The sequence below is a fragment of the Halichoeres trimaculatus genome, unplaced genomic scaffold, assembly GCF_033239565.1.
Source record: "Halichoeres trimaculatus isolate MK-OKI-2021-1 unplaced genomic scaffold, fHalTri1.1 fHalTri1_scaffold_2, whole genome shotgun sequence".
Classification (NCBI taxonomy): domain Eukaryota; kingdom Metazoa; phylum Chordata; class Actinopteri; order Labriformes; family Labridae; genus Halichoeres; species Halichoeres trimaculatus.
Window position 1 is genome coordinate 21410606 of NW_027437180.1, and position 25382 is coordinate 21435987.

The 25382-nt window shown below is 40.7% G+C and overlaps 1 protein-coding gene across 1 annotated transcript in view; it reads right to left on the minus strand.

Annotated features, from left to right (window-relative positions):
- Positions 1 to 1534: 1534 nt before the first annotated feature.
- The window catches only part of LOC141802215 (uncharacterized), a 45476-nt gene continuing 21628 nt past the window's right edge, over positions 1535 to 25382 (minus strand). Inside the window, exons 7-66 of the mRNA XM_074685728.1 lie at positions 23419 to 23535; positions 23187 to 23315; positions 23028 to 23075; positions 21832 to 21873; positions 21596 to 21658; positions 21429 to 21503; positions 20591 to 20674; positions 20436 to 20492; positions 20020 to 20073; positions 19852 to 19905; positions 19543 to 19596; positions 19404 to 19457; positions 19259 to 19312; positions 19123 to 19167; positions 18055 to 18108; positions 17327 to 17371; positions 16486 to 16539; positions 16352 to 16396; positions 16223 to 16276; positions 16051 to 16095; positions 15253 to 15306; positions 14914 to 14958; positions 14622 to 14783; positions 14439 to 14492; positions 14291 to 14344; positions 14140 to 14184; positions 13539 to 13592; positions 13375 to 13419; positions 13222 to 13275; positions 12208 to 12261; positions 12009 to 12062; positions 11771 to 11878; positions 11582 to 11671; positions 11447 to 11500; positions 11136 to 11243; positions 10834 to 10941; positions 10655 to 10708; positions 10474 to 10527; positions 9915 to 10022; positions 9754 to 9807; positions 9604 to 9657; positions 9458 to 9511; positions 9306 to 9359; positions 9056 to 9163; positions 7739 to 7792; positions 7317 to 7370; positions 7148 to 7201; positions 6955 to 7008; positions 6765 to 6872; positions 6614 to 6667; positions 6436 to 6489; positions 6242 to 6349; positions 4349 to 4402; positions 4210 to 4245; positions 4048 to 4101; positions 3607 to 3919; positions 3319 to 3431; positions 3128 to 3196; positions 2448 to 2681; positions 1535 to 2357 (exon numbers count right to left, since the gene is read on the minus strand). Of these exons, the coding sequence (XP_074541829.1) occupies positions 2211 to 2357; positions 2448 to 2681; positions 3128 to 3196; positions 3319 to 3431; positions 3607 to 3919; positions 4048 to 4101; positions 4210 to 4245; positions 4349 to 4402; positions 6242 to 6349; positions 6436 to 6489; positions 6614 to 6667; positions 6765 to 6872; positions 6955 to 7008; positions 7148 to 7201; positions 7317 to 7370; positions 7739 to 7792; positions 9056 to 9163; positions 9306 to 9359; positions 9458 to 9511; positions 9604 to 9657; positions 9754 to 9807; positions 9915 to 10022; positions 10474 to 10527; positions 10655 to 10708; positions 10834 to 10941; positions 11136 to 11243; positions 11447 to 11500; positions 11582 to 11671; positions 11771 to 11878; positions 12009 to 12062; positions 12208 to 12261; positions 13222 to 13275; positions 13375 to 13419; positions 13539 to 13592; positions 14140 to 14184; positions 14291 to 14344; positions 14439 to 14492; positions 14622 to 14783; positions 14914 to 14958; positions 15253 to 15306; positions 16051 to 16095; positions 16223 to 16276; positions 16352 to 16396; positions 16486 to 16539; positions 17327 to 17371; positions 18055 to 18108; positions 19123 to 19167; positions 19259 to 19312; positions 19404 to 19457; positions 19543 to 19596; positions 19852 to 19905; positions 20020 to 20073; positions 20436 to 20492; positions 20591 to 20674; positions 21429 to 21503; positions 21596 to 21658; positions 21832 to 21873; positions 23028 to 23075; positions 23187 to 23315; positions 23419 to 23535 (4470 nt within the window). The 3' untranslated portion in view covers positions 1535 to 2210. The remainder of the gene's footprint in view (positions 2358 to 2447; positions 2682 to 3127; positions 3197 to 3318; positions 3432 to 3606; positions 3920 to 4047; positions 4102 to 4209; positions 4246 to 4348; positions 4403 to 6241; positions 6350 to 6435; positions 6490 to 6613; positions 6668 to 6764; positions 6873 to 6954; positions 7009 to 7147; positions 7202 to 7316; positions 7371 to 7738; positions 7793 to 9055; positions 9164 to 9305; positions 9360 to 9457; positions 9512 to 9603; positions 9658 to 9753; positions 9808 to 9914; positions 10023 to 10473; positions 10528 to 10654; positions 10709 to 10833; positions 10942 to 11135; positions 11244 to 11446; positions 11501 to 11581; positions 11672 to 11770; positions 11879 to 12008; positions 12063 to 12207; positions 12262 to 13221; positions 13276 to 13374; positions 13420 to 13538; positions 13593 to 14139; positions 14185 to 14290; positions 14345 to 14438; positions 14493 to 14621; positions 14784 to 14913; positions 14959 to 15252; positions 15307 to 16050; positions 16096 to 16222; positions 16277 to 16351; positions 16397 to 16485; positions 16540 to 17326; positions 17372 to 18054; positions 18109 to 19122; positions 19168 to 19258; positions 19313 to 19403; positions 19458 to 19542; positions 19597 to 19851; positions 19906 to 20019; positions 20074 to 20435; positions 20493 to 20590; positions 20675 to 21428; positions 21504 to 21595; positions 21659 to 21831; positions 21874 to 23027; positions 23076 to 23186; positions 23316 to 23418; positions 23536 to 25382) is intronic.

Sequence of the window (25382 nt, forward strand, 5' to 3'; positions counted from 1 at the left end):
AAGGACATGTAATCTGAAATTATTTTAAAGCTTAAAAGGGGAAATATTTTGGCTTAAAAAATGATTTGGTGCTTTTGTTTCTTAGTATTCCCGAGTTAAGATTTCTTCTCTGCTAGCAGATGTTGTTAGCTGTTTGGCTACATACTAAACGTGAGCTTGAGGCAGAACTTTACATAAACACGTTAGAATGAACATTTGACAGAATTGCTGTTATACCATGTTGTATCAGTAATATACCTTTTCCTAATTCTGTATTTTTTTTTTATATTTTCCACTTACTTGTCAGAGGCACTGGTGACGTTGTTAAAACTGACCTCATCCCCCAGCCCTTGGTGACTTTCAGCCTGCTTTCCTAGCAGATGCAGTGACACATAAGGTGACTTATTTTTCCTTTACCATGTGGTCTTTTTATACACCTAATTGTGTCTTAAACTGGCTACAAATGCAGAAATAACATAAAATATTTGCCAAAGTTTCCAGCCTGTACCTTCTCTGCATGGTTTGGGTGCAGCTCTTTGAGTGTAGATAACCATGATGTGACTGACTTTGATGTCAGGTTATATGTCATATACATAATTTATGGCTGCACATTGGAGGCTACACAATCGTGGATGAACTATGTGCAACTGCTTCACCTCATTAAAGTTTTAACATGGCTGTAAATGCCCCTATCTGCACTGCAGATGACAGCAAAGACAGAGCAGGATGAAAAAAGGGCCAACAGAGGTAGCATTAGAGCAAAGAGAAGCAGGGTCTGCTTACAAATACAAAATAAAGGTCAACACCCCCTACACAAAAACCCACACACCTTCTTTGTGTTGTAGGTATGTTTTAACAAAAAAGGAACAAGAAGTTTCTTTTAAAAACTTTCAAAGCCAAGTAGGACCCTGTCCTTCTCCCAAGATCTTTATTACCAAGAACGCAGGCTAGGTGATCTGCCTCTACCCAAGCATGTAGTCTGCACAATGTGCAGCAGTCAGGCCTTTAACTCCAACATTACATCAGTTTTCCTTCTTAAATAGCTTCCAGTTAATTCATGAATTCATTTAGACATTAATGATCATTCTCAAATAATTTATTCATCATTTGTTGTTACTCCTTTTGCCAAGTCTAACACATTCAGCTTCTGTAATTTTCAAGAGCTGCAGATTTGCTGGGCTCCCACTCCGTGCCTTGACAAGACCTGTCGCACCCTGTCTGTGCCTGGCTAACACTTATTGGTTAGCCTCATATCATTGTTAGATTGTCCTACAACACCAGAGTACTTTAAGCCCTGTGTTATGGAGAAGAGTGCCATAAAGACAACTTAATTAAAAAAAAAAAAAAATAGGAGATGTGACAGACAGAGCAAACTTACCTGACTTGAAAGCAAGTGGGTCACTCATCTTCATAAACCATTTCTTCTTTGTTGTATAAACACCCAACAAAACTAGTTCTCATCATCTTAACTTAAATTTACATCATGTACTTTTATTAAAATACGTTACTCAGTCACTTCCCCACAAGCTATGGACAGAAAGACATTGGGGCAATCATGTACCACAGTTTGGTTTGAAATGTTGAAAAAATATATAAAACACAGATTCACAATATAAAAAAATGCACTGCCCCAGTTCCCATTTACAAATAAATGTACTCCTGTAAGGAGCCACATGATAGCACCAAGATGAACTACACTCCAATATACATCACATTACAGTTAATAACAACAAAATGACAAAAACAAACGAAAATAGACACAAGTTGAGGTTTGTTAATGACACAGAACTACACAGTGAGTGAATGTACCTGAAGTGTGTTGTTGTATTTTATGAAAATGATTCACTGTTCTTTATATATTGGAGTCTTGTGTAAGCATGTGAATAGATCAGATTTAAGTGCATAAATCAATAACTGTATGAAGGACATGAGTGAAACTGTTAAAGCACCTCTTACTCCTCCAAAGGGGAGCAACAAATAAGACACCAATGATCCAGATGAAAGTCAATGCAGTGTTTTCAGAATAACAGAGATCAATAAGAAGACTTAAGGAACGGATGTGTATAAAAGATGAATGCTCAGACAGAGGAACACTGTTGTAGGTAAATCGACTTATAAATATTGTGCCAGGTAAGTCTTGAATGTAGTTTTTCCCTGCATGTAAAAAGTGTCCATGGCTCTTTTTTTACTATTAAATATTTCCTGTTTTAAGCTGCCAGCCCATCAGTCTGTTAACCATTGTAGCAGACCGGACCAACTTGGAAACCAAATTTCTGGTTCCCCTTCCCAAAATCAGGCACAAAAACGTCAATGATGGGGAGCGTGTTGGACTGTGGAGCGTCAAATTCCAACACTGTTCTCTCTTGTCCTGAGCGTGTCTACGACAGAGAAACACAATCAGTCAGAAAACCAATACACATGAAAAATGGAGGCTGTAGAAAGCTTTAGTGTATTTTTGTGTAACTCACTTGACACCCGTCATATAGCGCACTGATGTAATGTGTGTTCTCGTGTGTCATCTCCTCCCCATCGCTGCCTCTAAAGCGCAGTGCATGTTCGTGGCTGTAGGTGGCAGTGTTTAGCCAAGCGGCTGAGTTCAAGCAGTGATACGTGAAGGTTTGCTTGGCTGTGGCACTCAGAAGTTGCAGGAAGGTCAACTGCACCACATGGACTGGAACACCATCAGACCCTGAGTAAGAAAACTGAAAGAAAACACAAGAGTGATTGTCAGACACTGATATGATTTGGATGTAAGAGCAACTGTACACTGTGTCCTTTTACCATGGACCATTAGGAAGCAGGGAACATTTCAAAAACAGGGAACACTGGATCTTTTGCGCAGTATTAAGGAAAAAACACAGCCAGCAAGACTCATTACAATTTTATTTGATCTGTAGCATCAACTGCCCCCCACCAGCTTCATCAATGCATCCTTGTTTATTTACCATTACAATAACCAAGGTTTACAAGGTTACTGCAAATGGGACTGAGCATTGTTCACTGTAGAATGACAGAGTTCAGTCACCACTTATAACAAATGTTACAAGGAGACACCTTACGACGCAGCAGGGTTTAAAAAATTCCTAGCCCATATACTGTTGGTTTAAAGAGTAAAACATTGCCAGCATTAAAAATGATCACACTATACCTGTTTTCCTTTCCTGAATGAACCATACCAGGAAGCTGGCTTTTCACCTTTCCAGGCTGCTAACTTCACCTGATGGTAAACAAACAAGAATTAGACTCCAGTCCACTCATCCACCACACATGATCCATTTCTCAGCAAACTTAAATGTGTGAGGGTGTGTGTGAGTTTTTGTTTTCAGTGTGAAAACTAACCGACTGGAACTTCTTGTCAGGGTACAGACAAGTCTCTCCCTGAGCAGTGAAGTTACAAAACACCTTGAAGGAGTCTCTATGGCAACCTTGGTTAGGATCTATCCAGTATTCACCTAGGGGCAGGAAACAGAGTGAGGGCAGGGGAAATACACACGACTAACAACATACAAAAGATCTCAGATGTAACAGTAGGCACATGTTAGCAAGACAGAAGATAAACAGAGAAAAAAAGTTTAGAGATGGAAGTGTTGGATAAAAATGGCGCTAAGACACAAAGCGATGAAGTACCATTAGGGAGTCCAGGTTGGAGGAGCCACAGCTCCTTGCAGGTGCGTGCAGGGCTGTGGTATGTCCCCTGTGGGTTGCGCAGACCTTCCACCTCCACTTTCATGGAGGACAAGGATGCAAAGACCTCCTCCATGCCTTTGCCCTCCTTCTCCTTCATCCATCCATCCTGCCCCGCTTGGTCTCCCTGTATCCAGTCTCCCTGCCCTCCATCCACCTGCTCCTCGTCTTCAAATACAGCACCATCCACAGGGGCATGGGTTCTCCTCCTCCGTCCATGCTCTGGCAGTGGGGACATGCCAACTGCTGGTGCACCCTGACATAAGAAGAGAGGAAGAATAGAAGGTGGTGAAAAAGGAACAGTTAGAGCAGAGTGGCAGATCTGGACAGATTTCCACAGAGTTTTAGTGAATGTCAGATATTTTTAATATACACAAAACTCACTGGTGGTCCTGGAGGTCCTGCAGGTCCAGTGTCTCCTCTGGGTCCAATAGGACCCTACACAGAAACAAAACAAGGCCATTAACATTTGGTGGTAGAGAAGCACTGGGATTCATTTTAGTCTATAAATTAATCCAATTAAAAAACAAAGGGTACTGCATTTACCTGGTTTCCTTTAGACCCCTTTGGACCAATGGCGCCCTATCAGAGAAGGTAATGGTCAAAGATCATGCTTAAAAGTTTTTCAATCATGAAACAACTATTCCTTTAGCAGACACATTATAAAATCAAACTGTTTACTCACAGACAGACCAGTAGGGCCAGGGGGACCATTGGGACCATGTAGACCACCTAAACCCTGATGTCAAACAATAAAAAGAAAAAAAAATGTCAGATGGATAAACTGAGATCTCTCAAGGGTTTATCAGAAGAAGTCACACTTTGAATTTATCTGCAGTTGTGGTAAGAAATACAGAAATAAAAGGAATTAGGATTAATTTGAAAGAACCAAAAAAAAAAAACAATAGCATGCAAACAGCGTAATCACTGACCTGTAACAGACAGCACAAGTGGATTGGTGAAAGATTGAATAATTTCATTTATTGGATTTTGCGACAATTACTGGAGTATGAAATATTGCCAGCTTTTAAATTCGCCATCAGCTTTCACTATCCGTCTTCATCTGTGTAAGAAGGCCATTCTCTATGATAAAACAGTGGACAATCTGCCTCTGGCTGTCTCTCCCCCCGTGTACCTGCCTGTAATGTTTCCACACATTGTCTGCAGGCAAGAAGATGGAGAGAAAAGAGATTTCCCCTTTACATCCCTCTTGGATGACCTTCTTTGTCATTGTTTTAAAAGTTAAGCATAGCTGATTGGTGCTGATGGATACTGACAACTTCCTCATCCACTACTGGATCATCTGGATTTGAGGACAAGAGTAAGTTCAAATGGTTGTGGTGATTTTTTGGGGACCAAATAAACTGAAGAGGAGAAAGTGGAGTAATTCAAAAGAACAGAGAAATAAAACAGGGAAGAGATGAACATGAAAGAAAAGTGCAGTTAAACAAGTGTGTATTAAGAGAGAAGTACAGGTAAACCAAGGACCTGCTGCAGAATTTAATTAAGTTATCTACAAAGAGTGCCAGCAGTTTGGTTAGAGGAATACTTAGCCTCCTGATTGCTGCAGTTTTGATGATTTACTTGTACACTTGCATCCAATTGGCACATTTTAGATTGACATTCAAAATAAGTTATTCTTTGGTTTCAGAAATTAAAAAGGAAGAGAGAACTATTTTTCATCCGTCAAACACAAAACCGACATGGACAACATAACTTTTACATTTTTGCGACAGCCATGTGGGGTGAATTGCTCTCACACTTATGTAATCTCCTGACACGGGCCTCCAGCAGTTTTCAGCAGGTGGCTTCCTCACTGAGTTCAAAGGGTTTGGACCAAGCAGGAAAAAGCTTTCAACAACTTTGGTTCAGGGACTTTGAAAATTTGCAAAACTTTCTGTATTTAAATGATATATTTCACCTTTGAAAATGCATGGTTTGGATACGAGATGATAAAACAGACACAAGCTTTCCTTATGTCAGCTGGATTAAGTCTTTCACATGTGTGCTTGATGCTTGTGTTCATTGCTAGTAATGTTTTTTTCTTTTAACTAGTGGCTAAGATATTTTGAGCCCAAGTGACTTTCTGGTTCAATAACAAATGAGGACATAAATGTTTGACATCAGCCATATCACGTCAGTCAGATTAGCACAGTGTATACAGAGAATAAGATGAATACAGCTGAATGAGGCAGGCTAGATCGCATGACTGTGTCCTTAAATTGTTGTGACACTGCTCTGTATACATCATTTTGACAAGCATGCTTTATTTCCTTGAATCCCCTCACAACATTCAAGTTTCTTTCCATGGTGCTGTACGAAAAATGTGTGTAGTGTTACATTTCCTTCTCTAACTGAAAAAGTGAGCCATGCCAGTGAACCCGCAGCTTGAAAGGAGCTGAACTTTGGAGCCAGACATTAAACCAGCTGCCTGATCGCTAAACTGTGTGTGTGTGTGTGTGTGTGTGTGTGTGTGTGTGTGTGTGTGTGTGTGTGTGTGTGTGTGTGTGTGTGTGTGTGTGTGTGTGTGTGTGTGTGTGTGTGTGTGTGTGTGTGTGTGTGTGTACATTCTCAGTACCTCATCTCCTTTTGGACCCGGAAGTCCCTGGTTCCCAGGCAGTCCTCTGTCCCCCTTCTCTCCGATGTCTCCTGGTGGGCCTATCAGACCAATCAGACCACCGTGACCCTGTAAAGACATCACAAATGTATTAAACATCTATGTTATTGTCAGAGTTTATAATCAATGTTGACTTTTGTTTAATACTCACACACCTTGTCCCCTTTCTTTCCATGGTCCCCTTTCAGTCCTGGTAATCCTGGTGGACCCTAAGAGCAGACAGAACTTTTATCAAGCTGTACAAAAAATATTCAAAACTGTTTTCCCTCTCTTTTGAAATAATAAACTAGAAAAAGTTGTTGATTTTCTGTTGTGTCTTTTATTTGATCATACCATGGGACCTGGGGGTCCTGTCTGGCCTGGTGGTCCATTCAAACCCTGCTCCCCCTGCATAACAGACACACAAAAAGATTTATTTTAAACTGAACCTTTGTACTTGTTCTGGCTCATCTTAGTATTTGGCATTTTATACTGTTTAACATACTGCTGGACCGGGAATCCCTCTTAAACCTTGAGGCCCTGGCTTTCCTGGGTGTCCCTGGGCGCCAACAGGCCCCGTCTTCCCGATGGGTCCCTCCAAACCAGGAGCACCCTGAAAAGACAGCAGCAGTATCACCCTTAGAAGATGTACACATTAAAATGATAGTAATCTAAGAGGTTTTTTAGAGTCTCACCTTTACTCCCTTCAGACCAGCCTTTCCTTCTTTTCCTGGTTTTCCCAAGTGACCCTGGAGTACAACATTTAAAGTAGAAACATACAGATCATGCTCATATACTGGAGTAAAAAATTGCTTTACCTCTACCTTAACAGAAAATTGAAACAAGGATCCTCAGGGGGTCAAAGATATGAAACTAAAACACACAAACCCTTCGCCCAGGAGGTCCAGATGGTCCAGGTTCTCCTGCTGCTCCTGGGGGTCCCTGAATAAATTTAGAGACTGTTATACTCATTGTCTTGCATTGTTTATTAACATCTGCTCTCATTTTCTTAGATTTTTAAAGATTTTAGAGTAAGTAGAAAAAAAGAAGTGCTCACTGATTTTCCTGGTTCCCCTGTGTCTCCTTTAGACCCGGGCAGACCATCTACACCCTGTCAAAGAAAAAGGTGATTGGCACAGGAAAAAACAGAAGATTACCTCACTTTTTAAGATGTTGTAAATCTGATAAATCACGAGGCATACTGTAAACGATAAATAAGAGACTGTAAATAGTCTTTAAGCAGTCAGGAAACACATGGCAGCAATACAACCAACATGTGTAAAAGCCTCCAGATGTTTAATGAGAAATTGTAACTTTTTTCAAACATGTTTTTTAAATCCTGTTTCCTGATCTTTGGTATGATGTAATGTAATAATCCTGCTTATTTCATTTTTATTACGCGCATTTTGTCTGAGTTTGAAATTTAGATGATGAAAAAGAAGTGATAAAGGATAGTGAGAGGAAAGAGTAGATACTCACATTGGGTCCAGCTTCTCCCTGCTGACCAAGATCCCCTGTAAGACCTATAGGACCCTGGGGAGAGGAGGAAAAGGTTGAGTTTGGATTGTGTCATCCTTTTTGAAGAAGATTTGAAAGAGTTTTTTTTTTTTAAGTTTTAAGCGACTTTAGAATATGTTGGTGATTTCAAGTTCAGCAACATTAAAACAAAACCTGCAACTGCTTGACACAGAGCCTGTAATGGAGGCAAATAACAAGCTAATAAAAGCTTGCTGTGCATGTGGTTTTCTAGAGCAAGCCTCAACCATGCGACTGAAGGCATGGCTAAGGCCACACACTTAAAGCTGGTGATTTGCCATCATTAGTGATCAGAGTGAGTCTGATTCAAGATTTATCATGACCAATTGTTTGTCCAAATAATCCTCAAGTGTGCGGTGTCAATACAACAACTTTCAGCGCTCCAAGCCAGACCAGAGCTTCCCTGAATGGTAATCATAAATATTAAACATGTTCAATATTCATGATTCCAGATTGGACTGCCTCCAACAGAATACCCACTGTAAATAATGAAAGGAGCAGAATGGGAAGTGTCATTAACTGGATGATGAGTTCGTTTACAGCTCGCTGGCATGGCAGTGAATGGTAAACAAAACTGTTTCCAGAGCCAAGAAGAAAATCAAAAAAGAGGACAAGCTTAATTCTCCTCTTCATTTTTGTCTGTTATTGAAACATATCAGGACAGCTGACTGATGACGTTGACTGTCCTCTGTGTTTGTTTTCTTCTTAAGTCCCATTTCACCACGTCACTCCTGCAAGGTCTTAAGTCTGTGAAATCAGTGACCCAAGCATTAGGTGTGTGGTTGTGGTCTGAGTGAAGCGCTCCATATGTGAGGTCCAAGGATTGTCTTATTAAACATCAGCCTGAAATGTTTGTGTTTGTGTGTGTGTGTGTGTGTGTGTGTCTACTGAGACCATGAAATCGTTTAACATCTGAAAGTGTGTGGCTGGTGTTAGTATCAGTTCAGCAGAGTTATTTACTTAAACATTGTCGGACTGGACTACAGCTTTATAAAGCTGAGCACATAAACAATGAGGAAAGTTAACTCAAAACAAAGAGGGCTACTAGCAGCTTCTTATTTTAGATATATCAAAGCCAGGGAGCAGAAACTGTGGTTTGCTTCAGTTTTTAGCCTTCTTTCTTTTCTTGCGGTATTCACTAAACTACAAAGTGTTATGAAGCAGACTTCATCAGTATCACAAACATCTATATTGAACAGAATAGTGCAGTGTTCAATGGTGCAATATTCTAAAAGGTTTTTAGGCTTTGGTGGTTCTTACAGCATTGCCCTTGGCTCCATCCTCTCCTGAAGGACCCCTGGCTCCTGGAGGACCAGCTGCCCCTGGAAGGCCTGTATCTCCCTTCTCCCCATAGTCTCCTTTTCCTCCCTTAAGAAGCAAAGGAGCAGAGAGAGCGATTAAGAAAAGTGGGGCAGAGAAGAAGCGCAAGAGAGGCTTAAAAACCAATATGGAGGAAGCAAATTCTTTGATCTATTTCTTTGAAGCTGAAATGTGCTTCTGAAAAACCCACCGGCCTTCCTGGGACACCAACTGGACCGGGGTCACCTGCCTCACCATCCTCCCCCTTAAGAGAGAAAGAAATGTTATATAAGAACTTTAGGAGGAAGCAGTTTATTTATCAACAAACATCAAACAACATGTACACCATTTTAATTTCTTTACCTTCTCTCCTACACCCCCTGGCTGTCCGATCATCCCAGGCCGACCATTGGGGCCCTTAACCACGCAGAGGAGACCACAGTGATTTATCCGTCTATAAATGGTCTGCTCAACAAACTAAGGATGCTTTAGATTAATGTAGGACTCACCTGTCCTCCAATAGGCCCTTGAGGACCATTAGGGCCTTGTTGACCAGGTGGACCCTAAAAGGAGGGTGAATAAAACAGAGGATTACTTTACATATCAAAGAAAAGAGTGATGTCAATAAGAGACAAATGTTAAACGTGATAAAATCTCACCATTAGTCCCACATGTCCACTCTCACCCTTCTCTCCTGGGAGGCCGGGCATGCCCTGTGAGAAAACACACACACCATCATACCGGATTTAAGAGCAGGCCTACAAGATCAATCTCTCTGACCAAAGACGTCTGAGTCCATTGACTGCTCCATAATTCTTACCTGCAGCCCAATTGGTCCTTTGGAGCCCTTAAAACCACGAAGTCCCTCATCTCCCTTAGGACCATACATGCCCTGCTGGCCCCGGGGACCAACCAATCCATCTACACCCTGACACACAAAGAGGAAGCATGACTTTTAAGTCTGATGAAAAAGTAAGCTCATCCACATCTTTTGTCTTTGTTTTTACATTCTCTCAGATCTTTCTCTGGGGTCTTTGTTAATAACTTCTGTACAAACACCTTACTGCTCCACAGGCTGCATTTTTAACAAACCAACATGAGAAGGATAAAAGCCTCTTCTTGCTCTAAACACAAAAAATACACGCAGGGTTGCCAGTGAAATAAGATATTTCCAAGAGGAATGAAAGTAATTTTAGGCCCTTTAATCCTCCTGATCAGAGATGAAAATTCAAACCAGAGTGTGTGAAAAACAGCTTCTGTGAAGATTTCTCAGCAGGAAATCTGAACTGTTGGGATTTCAAATTTTTTACATACTGAATATGCAAATGTGTGTTTTGGAGATTTAATTTTGAAAAGTTCAAAAAGAAGAGCAAACTCACTGGAAGTCCTGGCTGCCCAACCACCCCCTGAGTGCCAGCGGGGCCCGAAGGACCCTGTGAAAAAGAGAGTGAGAAAGAGATAGATAAGGAAAAAGAGTGTGTGTGAGAAGGAGAGAGGCTTCAGACACGGTCAGATCTACTCTGGTTATGAAGTTAAGCCCATAATGAGCTCCAGACTCACTGCTTCTCCTTTGTCTCCTTTGCTGCCTTTCTGCCCAGGTTCTCCTTGCTCTCCCTGAAAACAACACACACACACACACACACACACACACACACACACACACACAGAGGACACATAGTTTATCACCACAGTAAAAACTTTTTCTGTGTCTGTGAAACACAAAGAAACTGACAGTTTACCTTATCTCCATCATCTCCTGGAGGTCCTGCAGGGCCCGTTGCCCCAGGCAACCCAACAGGTCCCTGATCTCCATCTTGGCCTGCCGGACCGATTGGACCTTTCTCACCCTGGAAAACACACACGCATTCAAACTGTGCTTTTCTGCTCACAGGCTTCACACACACATGGATGTTTTAAACATCAACCAATTCTACCCTCCAAACAAAGACAGCGTCAATGAATCTTGATGTTCTTAGTAACAAGAAAAGTCTACAGAGATTAATTAACCAAATAATCAGAAAGAACAGGTGAATTAAATTACAGGTTCGCCCTTTTCTCCCATTGGTCCAGGTCCTCCAATCGCCCCGCCCCGACCGGGCTGTCCAATGGCCCCTGCTGGTCCAGGAGGGCCCCTTTCACCAGACGGCCCCTATAGACACATTCACTTGTTTAACAGCACTATAGAGCGTTTGTCTGTCATTTCAATATGCATCAACAACAAAGATTAGAATTTGGAAGAAACAATAAATGATCAGAGTCTCATCATTCTGGGAAAATCTTCACTGTATTGTACCAAAAACAAACAAACAAAAAAACATATATGGTGACAAAAAATGGTGCAATGTGACTCACTAATGTTCCTGGAGTTCCACTGGGACCTGATCCTCCTTTGAGTCCAGGAGGTCCCTAAAAAAAAACAAAAGCAGAGGGCCATTTTTATAACGCTGCTTATGTAAATAAAATGTAAAATGTGGACTTGATATGTACCATAACTCCTGGTGCTCCTCTGCTTCCTCTGAACCCCTTCAGTCCTGTAGGACCGTTCTTCCCTGATGTCCCTTGAGAACCTGGATCGCCCTGAGAGAAAAAAAGTATTTCCATGTTTAAAATTCAAAAACAAAGAGAAAGTTTTTGAGATGTGAAGACAACAGCTTCAGTCTGGCTTAATGAACCCACCTTTCCACCTTCCTTCCCAGCAGTCCCAGGTAATCCGTGCTCTCCTGGAACACCTGGTGCCCCCGGATGACCTCTGTCCCCTGTAGGACCAGGTTCACCAGATTTACCCTAAAAAAAAAACACACACACACAGGCGCGCACGCACACACGCAACCAGGTCAGTTAAACCGGTACAGAGCTGGAGCCTGAGGCATCACAAATATTACATAACAAGTGATTCGTTCACTGCTGTGCTCACCTGTGGGCCCACAACACCTGAGGGTCCTGGAGGGCCTGTTTTTCCTTGGAATCCCTGAAGTCAGAAGAAAAGGAGTTGGAAAACTACTGTAGTGTGTAGTAATGTGCACAAGGTGTGTGTGGTGAAGACTATTTCTCAGAGAAAACGTGAAGTAACTGATGACCTCTCGTGAACTCTCACAAAATTTAAACTCACTCACCGGCTCTCCTCTCTGACCTGGGTGACCTGGAAGTCCGTCTTTCCCCGCAGGGCCCTAATGAAAGAGATTCAAAAACACACACACACACACCCATGATGTGTGAGTTTTTTTCATGTCTGTCAGTGTACTGATAACAGCTGCTTTGGATTATTTGGAGCTTTGTCGTGTGCGTCTGATGTGCCTTTAATATTTGTGAGCTGTGCTGTGCCCCACATTGCTTCCTTGGGGACATGAAAGTTTTAAAGTTTTCTAAGTCTAATGAAAAAGATACTATGGGAAATAAATTGATATAAAGGATTAATTAACATTTCCTTTAATCTTGAACTTATGGTGTGATTTCCAGAATGAGGAAGGAAGTGATCACAATAATCTCTTTTTTTAAAATACAGCAAAGTGGTTATTCATTACAGGTGCTGTCAGATATTCAAATAAGTCTGCAGGATCTGTCCCCTGCAGGCACAGACGGTGAATTATAGCAGCATGTGACCAGGATTCCTTTCCCATGAATTGTCAGTCGGGCAATTGTAATCAGAAAATGAAACATGAAAACCTCTACAGCCATATTAAAATATTAGCTCCAACACCCTGCATAAAAAAAATAAACAACACTGCAGCAAAGGCCGTGATACGAAATAACTGGAAGTATAGTTTCAAAAGTGATATCTGCCAGCCGTTTAACCCATTTAAATATTTTCCTTTATTAGACAGGTCAGCTGGAGGAAGAGAGGATAGAGGAGACTGAGGGAAGACATGCAGCAAAAACATAAACTTTGGCCTCTGTGCCCATGAACCCCTCAACGAGCCACCCTTATAGACCCCTTTCCTCTACACTACGTGTGTTATGGTGGGGGATGACAAACAGTCCACAACTTCACACATAAGTAGTATTAATCAGATAGAAGTGGGGGAGTAAATCTTTGTCCTGACAAACACTCTATCAAAAAAAGTGATGAGTCTACAGCTCAGAAATCAATCCAAAATGGTTTTTTGAATATTTGTTTTGTCACCACTCACGGTTCCTCCTTTAGGTCCTGGCTCTCCATTTCTTCCTTGTGGCCCAGATGGTCCCTAAATTAAAAAAACAACAACATACAAGCCAATAGATCAGGCAATCAATCAGCTAATTAGTCAACTCACTGAAAATGTGAATTAAAATACTTTTCACACCCTCTCTCCGGGTGATCCTGGAGGCCCATCATGTCCTGAGGCCCCCTGTGGAAGCGAGGAAAGGAGAACATGGCAGTGATGGATAAACCAAACAGCTCACAGTAAAAGTGTTGAGGGAAAAAGACTGAGCAGATGTTTCTATTGGCTGTGGAGGGTCATCTGACCTTTTCTCCTGGTTTTCCTGTTGGCCCTCGAGCTCCTCTGCCTCCTCTTGCACCCTGTCAGAGAAGAGACGCGAGTCAGGTCAAACTTAGGACAAGCATTAAATAAAACCAATCAGTCAATCATTGTCAGTGGATGACGATTGATAAAGTCTGAAGAATTAAAAAACTCAGATTAAATGTTACTGATCGTCTGGCCACTTGATGGCAGCAGAAACAAGCTGCAAACACGACACTGCTGATCAGGTTTGAGGTTGCGACAGAGAGACTTCATACTCATAAGGAAATGTGCTGCTAACTAACATAAGCAAAATAGATAATTTTACCAAAGTTTAGCCATCTGACGTAGCTACTGTCAAGGGTTATGAAATGACAATCAAGTTTCACAGAGGAGCTAGTGCCAACCCTCTGTACATGACTTATACATGTCTGGTGTTACATTTGGAGGGTGGAAACTTGCAGAGTCTACTTTAACATCTTCCTCTGAAGACATATAAGTTGTTTTTTTGGTTGTTCTTAATTTCATGTGTTTCTCAAATTGAAAATGTAACATTCAGGAATTGTTTCAGATTTCCTCAGCTACAGAGTATGTTTTGTGACTCACGTTAGGACCCCTCTGGCCTGTGCCTCCTGGTTGCCCTGCAGGTCCCTGGATACAAAAGACAGGAGCATCATGATTAAAGTCTATCTTTGAAATCAATGCTGTAAATGCCTAGGGTCACAAAATATCTTGTGATTTTAAACTTTCTACTCACTTTCTTCCCTTTCTCTCCTGCAGGCCCAAGAACACCAGGAAACCCGTCAGAGCCCTGAGAAAAAAAGGCAGTCACAAAAATTCACTTCACTTAACATCAACGGTATATGTCACCTCACACATCAGAGATAGTTTTCAATCCAAAATACCTTTGGCCCCTGTCGCCCTGGATATCCAGGCAGCCCAGGAACCCCCAGTTTCCCCTTAAAGACAAGACAGTGTGACTCTCATCTTGCTCATCCTGAGCAGGTTTTTTAAAGTTGTAAAGATATCTGATGGTTAGCACAGATGATGAGTATTTTAGAGTATTTTATGCCAGCTTAGCTCTGCACCTTCTCTCCAGCAATACCAAGAGGTCCAGCTTCTCCCTGAGGACCCATTTGACCTTTTGGCCCCTCAGGTCCATCTTCGCCACGGACACCCGGAGCTCCATTGTCCCCTAAGTCCCCCTTTCCTCCCATTTCTCCTTTGGCTCCCGGGAAACCGTCCTCTCCCTGCACAGATTGAACTCAAATCATAACCAAAACAGAGACCAACACACACCATGATGGCAGCAAATGATATTATTATTATTTCAGGCAGCATAACCCCCTGAATGTGCCATGAATGTGTTATCTGCTTTACCTTTTCGCCTTTGCTTCCCTTTAATCCTCTGATTCCATCTGCCCCCTGTCAAACAGAAAAACAAAGAGTGGGTCAACCAACTAACAGAAAATATATGATAATGGTCCTTCAGGACAGCCTAACAATAAGGCAAACTTTAAACTGCTCTTAGAAAAATCTCCTGTAAGATATAACAACATGGTAAGGATGAGTTAACCATACCACAGCACCTCATGTTCAGATCAGTTTTGAGTCATGGTTGTGGTTTTTTAACCAACAGAGACCCACCAACTTCATCAAACCACCCTGAACCACTGGGATTTTACACACGTAGAAGTTTGTAGTCTTTTCATTTCCTACCTTAACTCCTCGTTGTCCTGGATATCCAACAGGACCCTGCACTCCAACAGGACCCTTTAAATCACACACACACAAAACAAAAAAAACAAAAAGATAAAACTTGAAGATCAAAACTGTTTTTTTTTTCTTGTGTTTGAAAATTCAGCTCTTATTCTTGTAAACTGCATAAGATGCACCTGCTATTAGTCGGGTAGCCTAGCTTTAGCACATTGACTGAAAGCAAAGGGAAAGGGGAAGCTGACCCAGTTTATTTCCACAGGGTAAGGCTGTTTGTTTGAAAGAGTGGATAAAACAACAAGTTCTGATTCAGTGTGGTAATGTCAACCCTTTATTGGTGCTTTTAGTAAAGAATTGTGTGTTTTTTATCGCTTTGAGCAACCCCCTGTGGACATAACTGGACATCTTATCTTATGACTGAAACAGTCCTGCACATGTGCAGTTATTATTCTCTGATAAGAGACCCCATTTTCCCCTGTTTAACACTAAAGAAATACATTATTGGGATTATTTGTTGTGTAAAATGTAACCATAACTACAACTACCTGTGGCAAAAGTATAAGATGTGTAAAATTACCACAAAGAAAGTGTCAACACTAGTGCTGTCAGTCTTGTATGATTTGGTAGCTCAAATGAAAGTCTTGGTGTTGATTTCAGTTTTGACGTTAACACAAAGTATTTATGAAGAAGGATGAGGGGTCATTGATAAGTACCAGTACATAAAAAATACCTAGAAAAAATATAAATATAAAAGTGTTCTGTGTGATATCAAATTCAGTCACATGCAGAGGACAGACTTACAGGTAGTCCTTTTTCGCCTGGAGTACCTTCTCTGCCAGGGTGACCCTGTTAAATAAAAAAGCATGGTATTATCTATGCTGGACGTGAAGTTTTTCCATGGTTGATTTTGAGGTCCCGGCATCTTGAGTTAAAATATTCAGTAGTATCTCAGCACAACTGTGAATGTACTCACAGGTGGTCCATCATTTCCAGGTAAACCGTGCATCCCTTTTTTCCCTTGAGGCCCCTTTAAATCAAAAATATGTACATTAATCAACAATCTGTAACATGAAAGTCAAAAATTAAATCTGATTTGTCTTACCTTCTCTCCAGGTAGCCCAACTAAGCCTTGAGGACCAGGAAAACCCTGCAGGAGAGACGGAGCGTAAGTACCTCTATGTTTATGTGTTCATGTGATTGATGTATTTAGTGCACGTATCTGTTTTCTGCTCGTACCACAATCCCAGGGTTTCCTTGCTGCCCTGGTGCTCCAACCTCCCCGGGAGCTCCCTGTGAAAAACAGAAGTTAATGTTGTTGTAAAAATTTTAATCAGGATGTAAGGTCTACTTCTCACACTCTTTTTTGATTTAGCTGTATTCATGAGCAACATTAGATGCAACAACTAGGTCGCTCAACATGGACAGTAAAATAATAGTGGCACCCTAACACCATCTACTATTTTTATCAGCAAGTAAACTTCTCTGATCTTTGGTCTGCTAAGTTTCTGCACAAGTTGATTTAAATCCTGTCAGTCTGCTCAGTCTGGTACATCAATTTTCTCAAACTTCTCCAGCTGTTTTTAAGACTTGATAGAGCCTTTTATTATTATAATTATTCCTAATCACAATCTAATATTTGGATTATCCTTAGACCAACTGCATTCGGAGTTCTCTTTTGTTACAAGAGCTGTCTCAAAGAAGAAATCACACACAGAGTAGTGTCACAGTCCCATCCCTTAAACAGCAGTAAGTCCGGTGTCTTTTCATTCAAAAGCAAGAAGTTGACATTCAGATAGATTATGACTGAATTTTTCACACCCTTTCACCATCTGGTGTTATAAACATCCTTGGCCTGTATAGCACTTTCTAATCCAATATTTATACATCAAAAGAACTGACACATAAAGCTATGAAATACTGTTTATAAAGTAAGTAAACTACTTTTCCTTTGCTTTGAAATGCTGGGCATCTTTTGCTATAATGTCAATGTTTTCAAACAGGAGGAAGAAAAACACTATGTCCTAAAAGTTGATTAACTTGTTATTTTTTGTTGCAGAAGACCTTTGATCATACTCACTATGTTTCCCTTCGAGCCCTGAACCCCATCAATCCCTCGAATGCCCTGTGAGAAGAAACAAAGGTTATGAAAGGACCAGAGCTGTATGCTGCATGTTTTATTTTTCTGTATAAAGTTCAGTTTTGTACATATGAAAATTCATTTACAAAAACAAGTTATTTTCTTTTCCTGTGTGGTTGAACAAAAGATAAAAGAAGATCACATTGTCTCGACATATTCAAACTTCTTTTTTTTTTTTACTGTTAATCTTCTTTTGGCTTGTTACATAAGCCTGCTGTGACAGAAAATAAAACTAAAAATGATAAGGCTTCCTGTTAGTTTTGGCTCTTGCATCTTCTTGCTTAAGGCATTGAATGCTTAATTAGCCGACACAAAACAAAAGCTGAAATGTCAGAAGTTCACAAGTGCTAGCTTGTGTTTCTACGAGTGCATGCATTTTATAAATTATGCACACTAGAAAGAGCCGGAGGTGTTTGAAGATGTGATGTAGTATTTGGCAAAGAGTGGCTTTCTGAGATGAGATAAAAATTATATTACATCATGTTAACAAATGGATACCACAGTTACATCCAGTTTTAGGCGATCATGTGTCGTAATCTAATCGTGAGATCTCAGCTGAATTTATGTCTGAGGAGAGTGAAGCCTCAATGTGTCTGCATTGGTTAAAAAAAGGAAGTGGAAAAACTGAATGTATACCAAAAACATAGAATAGAATAAATCACACTCACAGTTTGGCCTGGAGGACCTGGACGACCTCTGGGTCCGTTCAGACCTCTGGAACCCTGAAATACACACGACAGTTGCATTAAAAAACATTATTGTGCATGGCTGGGCTTTGTCTGCTTTGCATCTTTGTGAGGACCAATCAGAACTCAAAAACTATTAGTTCTGGAAAGTGAGGAGACCCTATCAAAGATTTAACTCTGGGTCAGTCTTCATGCCACAAAGGGTTGCATTCAGATCATATCTTGGTTTAGGGTGATATAGGGACAAATATGAGTATGCCTAGATGGAAATATGTGACTTTTTTTTTATAAATTAGAGTTGAATACAAAAAGATTTTATCTCCAGTTATCACAACAATGGAGCATTATCTAGAACAACAGCAGCACAGTTTAGAGACTTCACTTTGAGACTCAAGGGATAAAGTCCAGTATTTTCTGTGGGCCAGTAACTGGAAAAATGCCCTTTACTTCACTGCCAAAATGTCCAGAACATAGCACCAAAGCCCCTGCTGCCCTTCCATATGTAGAATTCTCTCGCTGAAACCTCCCCGTACGGGCACATCCATCAGATCATGTTCGTGCATTTCTGGTTTACATGCTTATAACGTGTAAATTAGCATAGTGCATGAAATGAATTTTTCTTTAGGAATAAAGTTTTTCTTCTCAAAAAGGCAACAGCTAAACAACTTGTTATCTTGGCTCAGGGTGGAATACAGAAATAGGACATGCAGCAGCTCTGTCAACAGGAAAAAAGTGTATTTCTTGAGCTCTTTGTATGCATCTGTCTTAGCAGCACATCTTGACTGATTTAGGGGAAGTTGACAGAGTCTGTCTGCCTGTTACTTCAAGGTTTCATTTTTGGGAACATGTACATGTAGTTTGAGGTCTGTGACAGGGAGGATCTAATATGATATGTGTGTATAAATAAATGATAGGCAGGTCTGTAAAGGGATGTATTGTAACAGGTATAATCATAGATGTACACATTTTTAGGCCCAAGTCACATTATAGTAAGTTCTGTTTGTTTTAAAACATACATGTAAGCTTGTTTTAGATTAATGCCATACTCACAGCATCACCAGGTTGTCCTCTTGGCCCAGATGGCCCCTCAGCACCCTGTAAAACCCACAAACATGAATACATCCGGCACATAAAGAGACAAAAACATGTTATGGCATCACTGCTCTCCATCACTGTGACCTCTCACCTTCTCTCCTGGCTCTCCTGAAGGACCCACAGGACCTGGCTTCCCCCTGTCTCCCTGAGAATAAACAAAACATATGTAGAAGTTTGTACTTTTGTTCTGGGATTCACTTGTTAACACCACACACACATTCAGGCAGATCACTCACTTTGTGGCCTTTGTTTCCAGGGAGACCTGGTAAACCATCAAAGCCTCTGTCCCCCTGAGAAAGAGGAGAAATGAGGTTTTATTTTCAGGTGATACAACAGTCCGTTTGTGAACAAAAGATGACATTAGTTCTGCTGCACCTTTGCTCCAGTCTCTCCGATTGCGCCTCGGCCTCCGTCAGAACCAGCTCGCCCCTGAAAATACACACACACGCACACACACACACACACACACACACACACACACACACACACACACACACACACACACACACACACACACACACACACACACACACACACACACACACACACAGAAACACTCAGGATAGATTCCATACTCATTCCTTACTGCATGATGTGCACTTGAATTACTGAGTAAAACAACAAAAACTTCAACACAGACGACAGATGAGAGATTGTGAAGATGATAATTGACTGATACTTTACCCTTTTCCCAATTCGTCCATTTGGACCTGAGAGACCAGCTAGTCCTGGAGGACCCTAAAGTGACAAAAGTGCAAAAGAGAGCAGGTGAGTAGGTCCTCGGAGGAGCTCTGATGTGGCATTGAGGGATGAGGTGTTGATATTTTTTCCTATGACAGCCAGTCGACTCACTGGAGGCCCCATCTCGCCATTAGCCCCCTTCAGTCCAGACGGACCTGGCGCCCCCTGGGAATAAGATTTCACAACACTTAGCTTGATTACACATGTTGTTTGACTGCATCGCATACTGACTTCTCTAACCCCAAATCTTCATTATATGTAGCTTACGTGTAGCGTTACGTGCCAATGGCCTGTCCTCTGTTATTTTTTCATGTGTATTTAAGATTTGGAGTCCCGCCCAAACTTCATCAACTGAATCACTGTCACTACAGGTTGTTTGTGTTATATCTACTCATAAAAGAAAACTTTGTTGCATCCTGCAGCCTTTGTTCCCACTGATACCACTCCGCACCTGCCTGTCCTGAAAGTCAGGAGAAGCAGCAGCCATGTTCTCACCAACATAAAGGTATCAAAACAATGTCACTCACCAAAGGTCCAGGTCTCCCCCTAAGACCAAGTGGCCCTGGCGGTCCCTTCATAGCCAGCTGGAAAAAGAAGAAGAGGAAGAGGAAGGATTCAGACTGTGGTAGCTCTAAATCTGTTTGTTTGAGTCATGATGGATTTGTTTTAGAGGTCTGTGTACCTTGGTCTGTTGCAGGATGGCCTGTGCCTGTGCCTCCTGTGCAGAAACTACAGTACCCATCTTAGGATCACCACCTGACTGGAACTACACACACACACACACACACACACACACACACACACACACACACATACACACGCACATACATAAATACAGAGTGTTTTGTAAGTCTATACCCCACCCAGTGGTCAATGTGCAGCACTGCTATCAAATACTGCATAAAAAAAGAGGATCGTCCTGAAATTAAGTAGAGACTGAATAACATAATGATTCAACAACACGTAATTGTCTCCATTCTTAGCACATGGGTCTGAAAAATTCATCTTTTGATAGAAAAAATGAGCCAACAAATGATGTCCAAAAGCACACTGAAGTGACGGGTTGAAACTGACTCTGATTATATGAACACTTTACTGATGACCTTAATTGCAAGGTTAGATCAATTTGTTCAATAATTCTGAGCCAGCTTGTTTCTCAGCAACAACAAGCCGACATGACTGTCTTCCCTAAGGCTTCACTGAGGATCATTAGCACCAAACAGCAGCCGAAGCAGATTATAGCCTCAAGCAGCAGTAGGGTTGCTACCGGGGACTCAGATGGACAAATTCAGGTCTATGATGAAGGAGAGCAACTCTGTGTGCCTAAGGCTGATGAGTGGGCGCTGGCTGTAATCAACGAGAACCACTATGAAGCAGAGGAACTGGCTGATGCCTGGCTGTTTTAAAGCCCACACTGACAACAGCTCATAAATTCCTCTCCACTACACAATACACCTATAGCACACTACACCACACTGGCTTCCAGCTTCTCCACCAACAGCAACTGGTGTTCACGTTACCGGTATAAGCATGATGTTCCCTGGAGGTCCTGGGATCCCATCAGCCCCATTAAGACCTGGGCGCCCTGGAGGGCCCTGAGAGCACACAGAGGAAGAGGCATTATGAGGAGACGATACCACATGGAGGACTCCTGTCAATTATAAAGCAAACAGATGACAGTCCTTACCAGCTCCCCAGGTTCTCCTCGAGGTCCTACAGGCCCCGTGACTCCAGGAGATCCAGCCTCTCCCTGCAATCACATATTAATTACTACAATACAGCAGAGATAAGGGGAAGTGAAACTTCCATCTCAATGTGAAAAACCCCTTTACTTTTCCCACCGTTTTACAAAACAGATTGTTTACCTGAAAACTGAAATATAAAATGCATCACCAGTAATATCATGCAGATAAACACACTAACCTCAGGTCCTGGTGGTCCGTATGGTCCTGTTATCTGTGTTCCCTGCAGAAACGATACAGATATTTATCATTTTACCAAAACTAAGTTCAGCTACAATTTACCTACTCATACCAACAGTAACAATTCAATCCAGTTTTTGACTTTCTGAACTACCATTAATCCCATTCTTAAGTCCTGCAAACACCAATTGTTGCACACTTTAGTTTTACCCAATAGGAAATTTAGAGAGTTGAACATTTTGCACCATAAGCTGCTTTTTGTTCCCAACACAGTTATTACTGTATGAAATCCACTGGTAACATCCTCGTAGTTCAAACTTATTTAAAATCATTTAACACCACCATATTCTTGCTTAACAGATGTTATTATTGACTTTAAAACATTTTTCAATGCTCAAAAAAGTCCACAAAAAACATACATAATAAGCAAAGCTTTCTGGTTTAGCACCGTCACTGTCTCTGGGTTGAACAGGAAAGATGAGTCAAACTTTCACAATCTAAGTAGTAGTCTTAAAGCTACAGTAAGTTTTTTTTTTCTATTCTATTGATTCTGGTGACCTCTTTGGATAAAACTGGTAGCGATTTTCCAGGATGAAGACTTCATTTTCCATGAGTGCTATCACCTGCTGTCATAAAATGGTTCTTACCAAAACATGCAGCATTTGATAAAGAAGCAAATAAAGGGGGCACATATCTGCTTTTATAACCAGTTTCTTTTTGTTTTCACCATTTAGCTGGATGGAGATTTTCTCGGTCTAATATAATAATTTCAGAAATCCTGTATGAGTTCAAAGCATGAAGTAAAAAGAAAATTATCCAAAGAAACAAGTTAACTTCTCACTGCTAAACTTTACCTAAGACTCCGCTTTTTAAATGGAAACTACATCAGACACTAATATCCAGCACACACAATTAATCATGTTTCTGATAAATCTCACTTTGCTATGAAGGTCATGAAGAGACATGAGTTTTGAAGTTAAATTATTCCAAAATCAGTCAAGCAACTTAAGTGTGCACTGATTTTATTCCTGTTTTTGGAAAGCAAATGATCTGATCACCCTCTACTGGATGATAATATAAAGAGCATTCTTGTCTTCTTGTACATGACAGTTTGTATATCTCAACATCTTGGCCATAATGCAGACTTTTAGAGTTTAAAACCATCATTATGTCTCTTTGTGTTGGTCTTTTTCTTACCGCTCCCAGCTGGCCTGGCTCTCCTTTCTCTCCTTTCTCCGGTAAATTCTAGAGATGGACACAGACGTGAAAACTGAGTAGACTGTCCTCTAATGTCTGAGCTCTATCCTGGTTGTTTCCATGGTTAAGCTGCACAAGCTCTGTTCATCATGATGTTACCTCTGCGTTCAGGGACACCTCTCGTTCTCTCTCGGCAGGTCCGTAGCGGTCATCGTACTCTTCCTCATATTCATACTCATTTACATGGTAGTAATCTGTTGCGTTGTCGTAATCTTCATACTCGATAATCTGACCAATGAATTCACACACACAGAGTGAGAACAATTCTCAGAAACAAATGAAATTAAATAAAGATACAAAATTCATGCTTTGGTTGACTGCTGAGTCTCACCTCATACTCAGTCGTATTGGGGCTTGTGGTCACTGTGGAAAAGGAGAGATCCTCATACAGGTCGCTGTAGTCAAACTCTTCAAACTCTTGGACATGTTTTTTGGGTGCTCGTTCCTCCTGAAAAGATCAGAAAGAACCAAAACGGGACAAGAGAGCCAAATTACTTTTTATCAATTTAAAGTAATTTTATTGTCTCATGTTACAGTGTTACAACAACTGTTACTACAATTTCAGCTCATACAAAACGGTGAGACAGCACTCACAAAAAGAGCTGAATTTTCATATTTCTTTAATAAATCATCACAAAAATAGTTTCCTGGTTGTAAATTTAACTGCATATTTGCATATCTACAAATCAAACAAAAAGAAAAGAAGCACAGCCTGAATATAAAGATTAATAGTATAAGATTAAAGTAACAAGTTTGTTTAATAATTATAATAATAAAGTAGCAAAATTGTGACATCAAAGCTGCAAGTTTGTAAGAATTTTTAGGAACACAGACTTTAAAAGAAACCTTAATATTTGACTTTGGATCATAGTGAATAGACGCAGCAAAGTGCCAAATGCTTATCCATGGAGGAGATGTAGGAGTATGAAACATAGATTCATCAAATTAGATGTTTCAAAATGAAATTAATCAAGAAGTTTATGACCACAGACGTCTTCCTCTGACCTGGACTTAAAACAAACGCTACAGTTTAAGACAGAATTCAGCCCTGCTCTGCTTTGGCTTATTTTTCTGATCTTTAAATCATCCTGAAATCTAATTGTTGAACTTTAACTAGAATGCACCACAGAGTACCAACTGCTGGTGTACAGGTCTCTCTGGTTCAACCTATTGCTTAACTTAACTTTGCATTAAAAAAAAAATTTACTCATCTTATTTTGCAAATCTTAATTTTCAAATTTTAAATCTTAAAAAAAATTGAATCACTGGTATGTCATTATTTATAAGTTAATCCTGAAAGCTGTGAGCAACTTTTTGGTGTGTGTTTTTAAAAAAGTACATCTTATCACTTAGGTAATCTTAGTGTGGCATTGCTTTCTTACAAAACATCTAATCCTGCTTTCTTTAAGGAGTTAACTGTGTCAATTATTGTGAATTTTTGCTGTTAAAAGTACAAATTTTCTTCACTTGTGTGCGCTGTCAATCCTCTGGTTTGACACCCATTCCCCTGCAGCAGTTTCAAACATTGAAACTTCAAGAAACAAATAAACTGTCAGTCTAGTCCCTGATGATTTGTTTGCTTGTCAAAAGACGCATCAGTGTTCACTATTTATTACTTATTCGTGGTAGATTTGATCGTGTTGATAAAACGAAAAGAAACTTCCTGAAATGAAGGATCCCAACTGAGACATCTGATTTCTCTGGTAGTCATCTAAAGCTGACGGATGTGTTACTGGAGAAATCTCATGGAAAAAGCCAAGAGAACACAGCAAAGCCCACATGCTGAACAGCCACAGTTTGGTCTTTTTAATTTTCGCTCCTCCAGGACATCCTGTCCAAGCATGACGGTATCGTCAGAACATTATTAGGACACACAAGAGCGTGTAAATTCCATGTTTACGGTTGACTTCTTCCTGCTGATACCACATTGTGGAGGTGTTAAAATAAAACAACTGAACAGACATAAAACAGGGGTCCTGGAGTGTTTTGAGCTGTTAGCCAGATGATAAATCAAACAGCGGCAGCAGCAGAGGAAGAGGATTTGAAACTTTTCCCAGGCAGGCAGAGCACTGGCACACAGACTCTGGCAATTTCACAAAAACACCTAGTTTGTCTTGATCCAGGGATCATAGGAGAAAGATAAGAGAGAAATATGGTTATACAGTTTGTGGCAGCTCAGACACTTGTGGCTTTTTAAAATGTGTTATGTTATTTAAAAGTGGCAGTTTTATTCTGTCAGAGAGTAAATAAAAAGCTTACACATCTGAGCGGTGCTTCTCAAACTGCATCATGTGG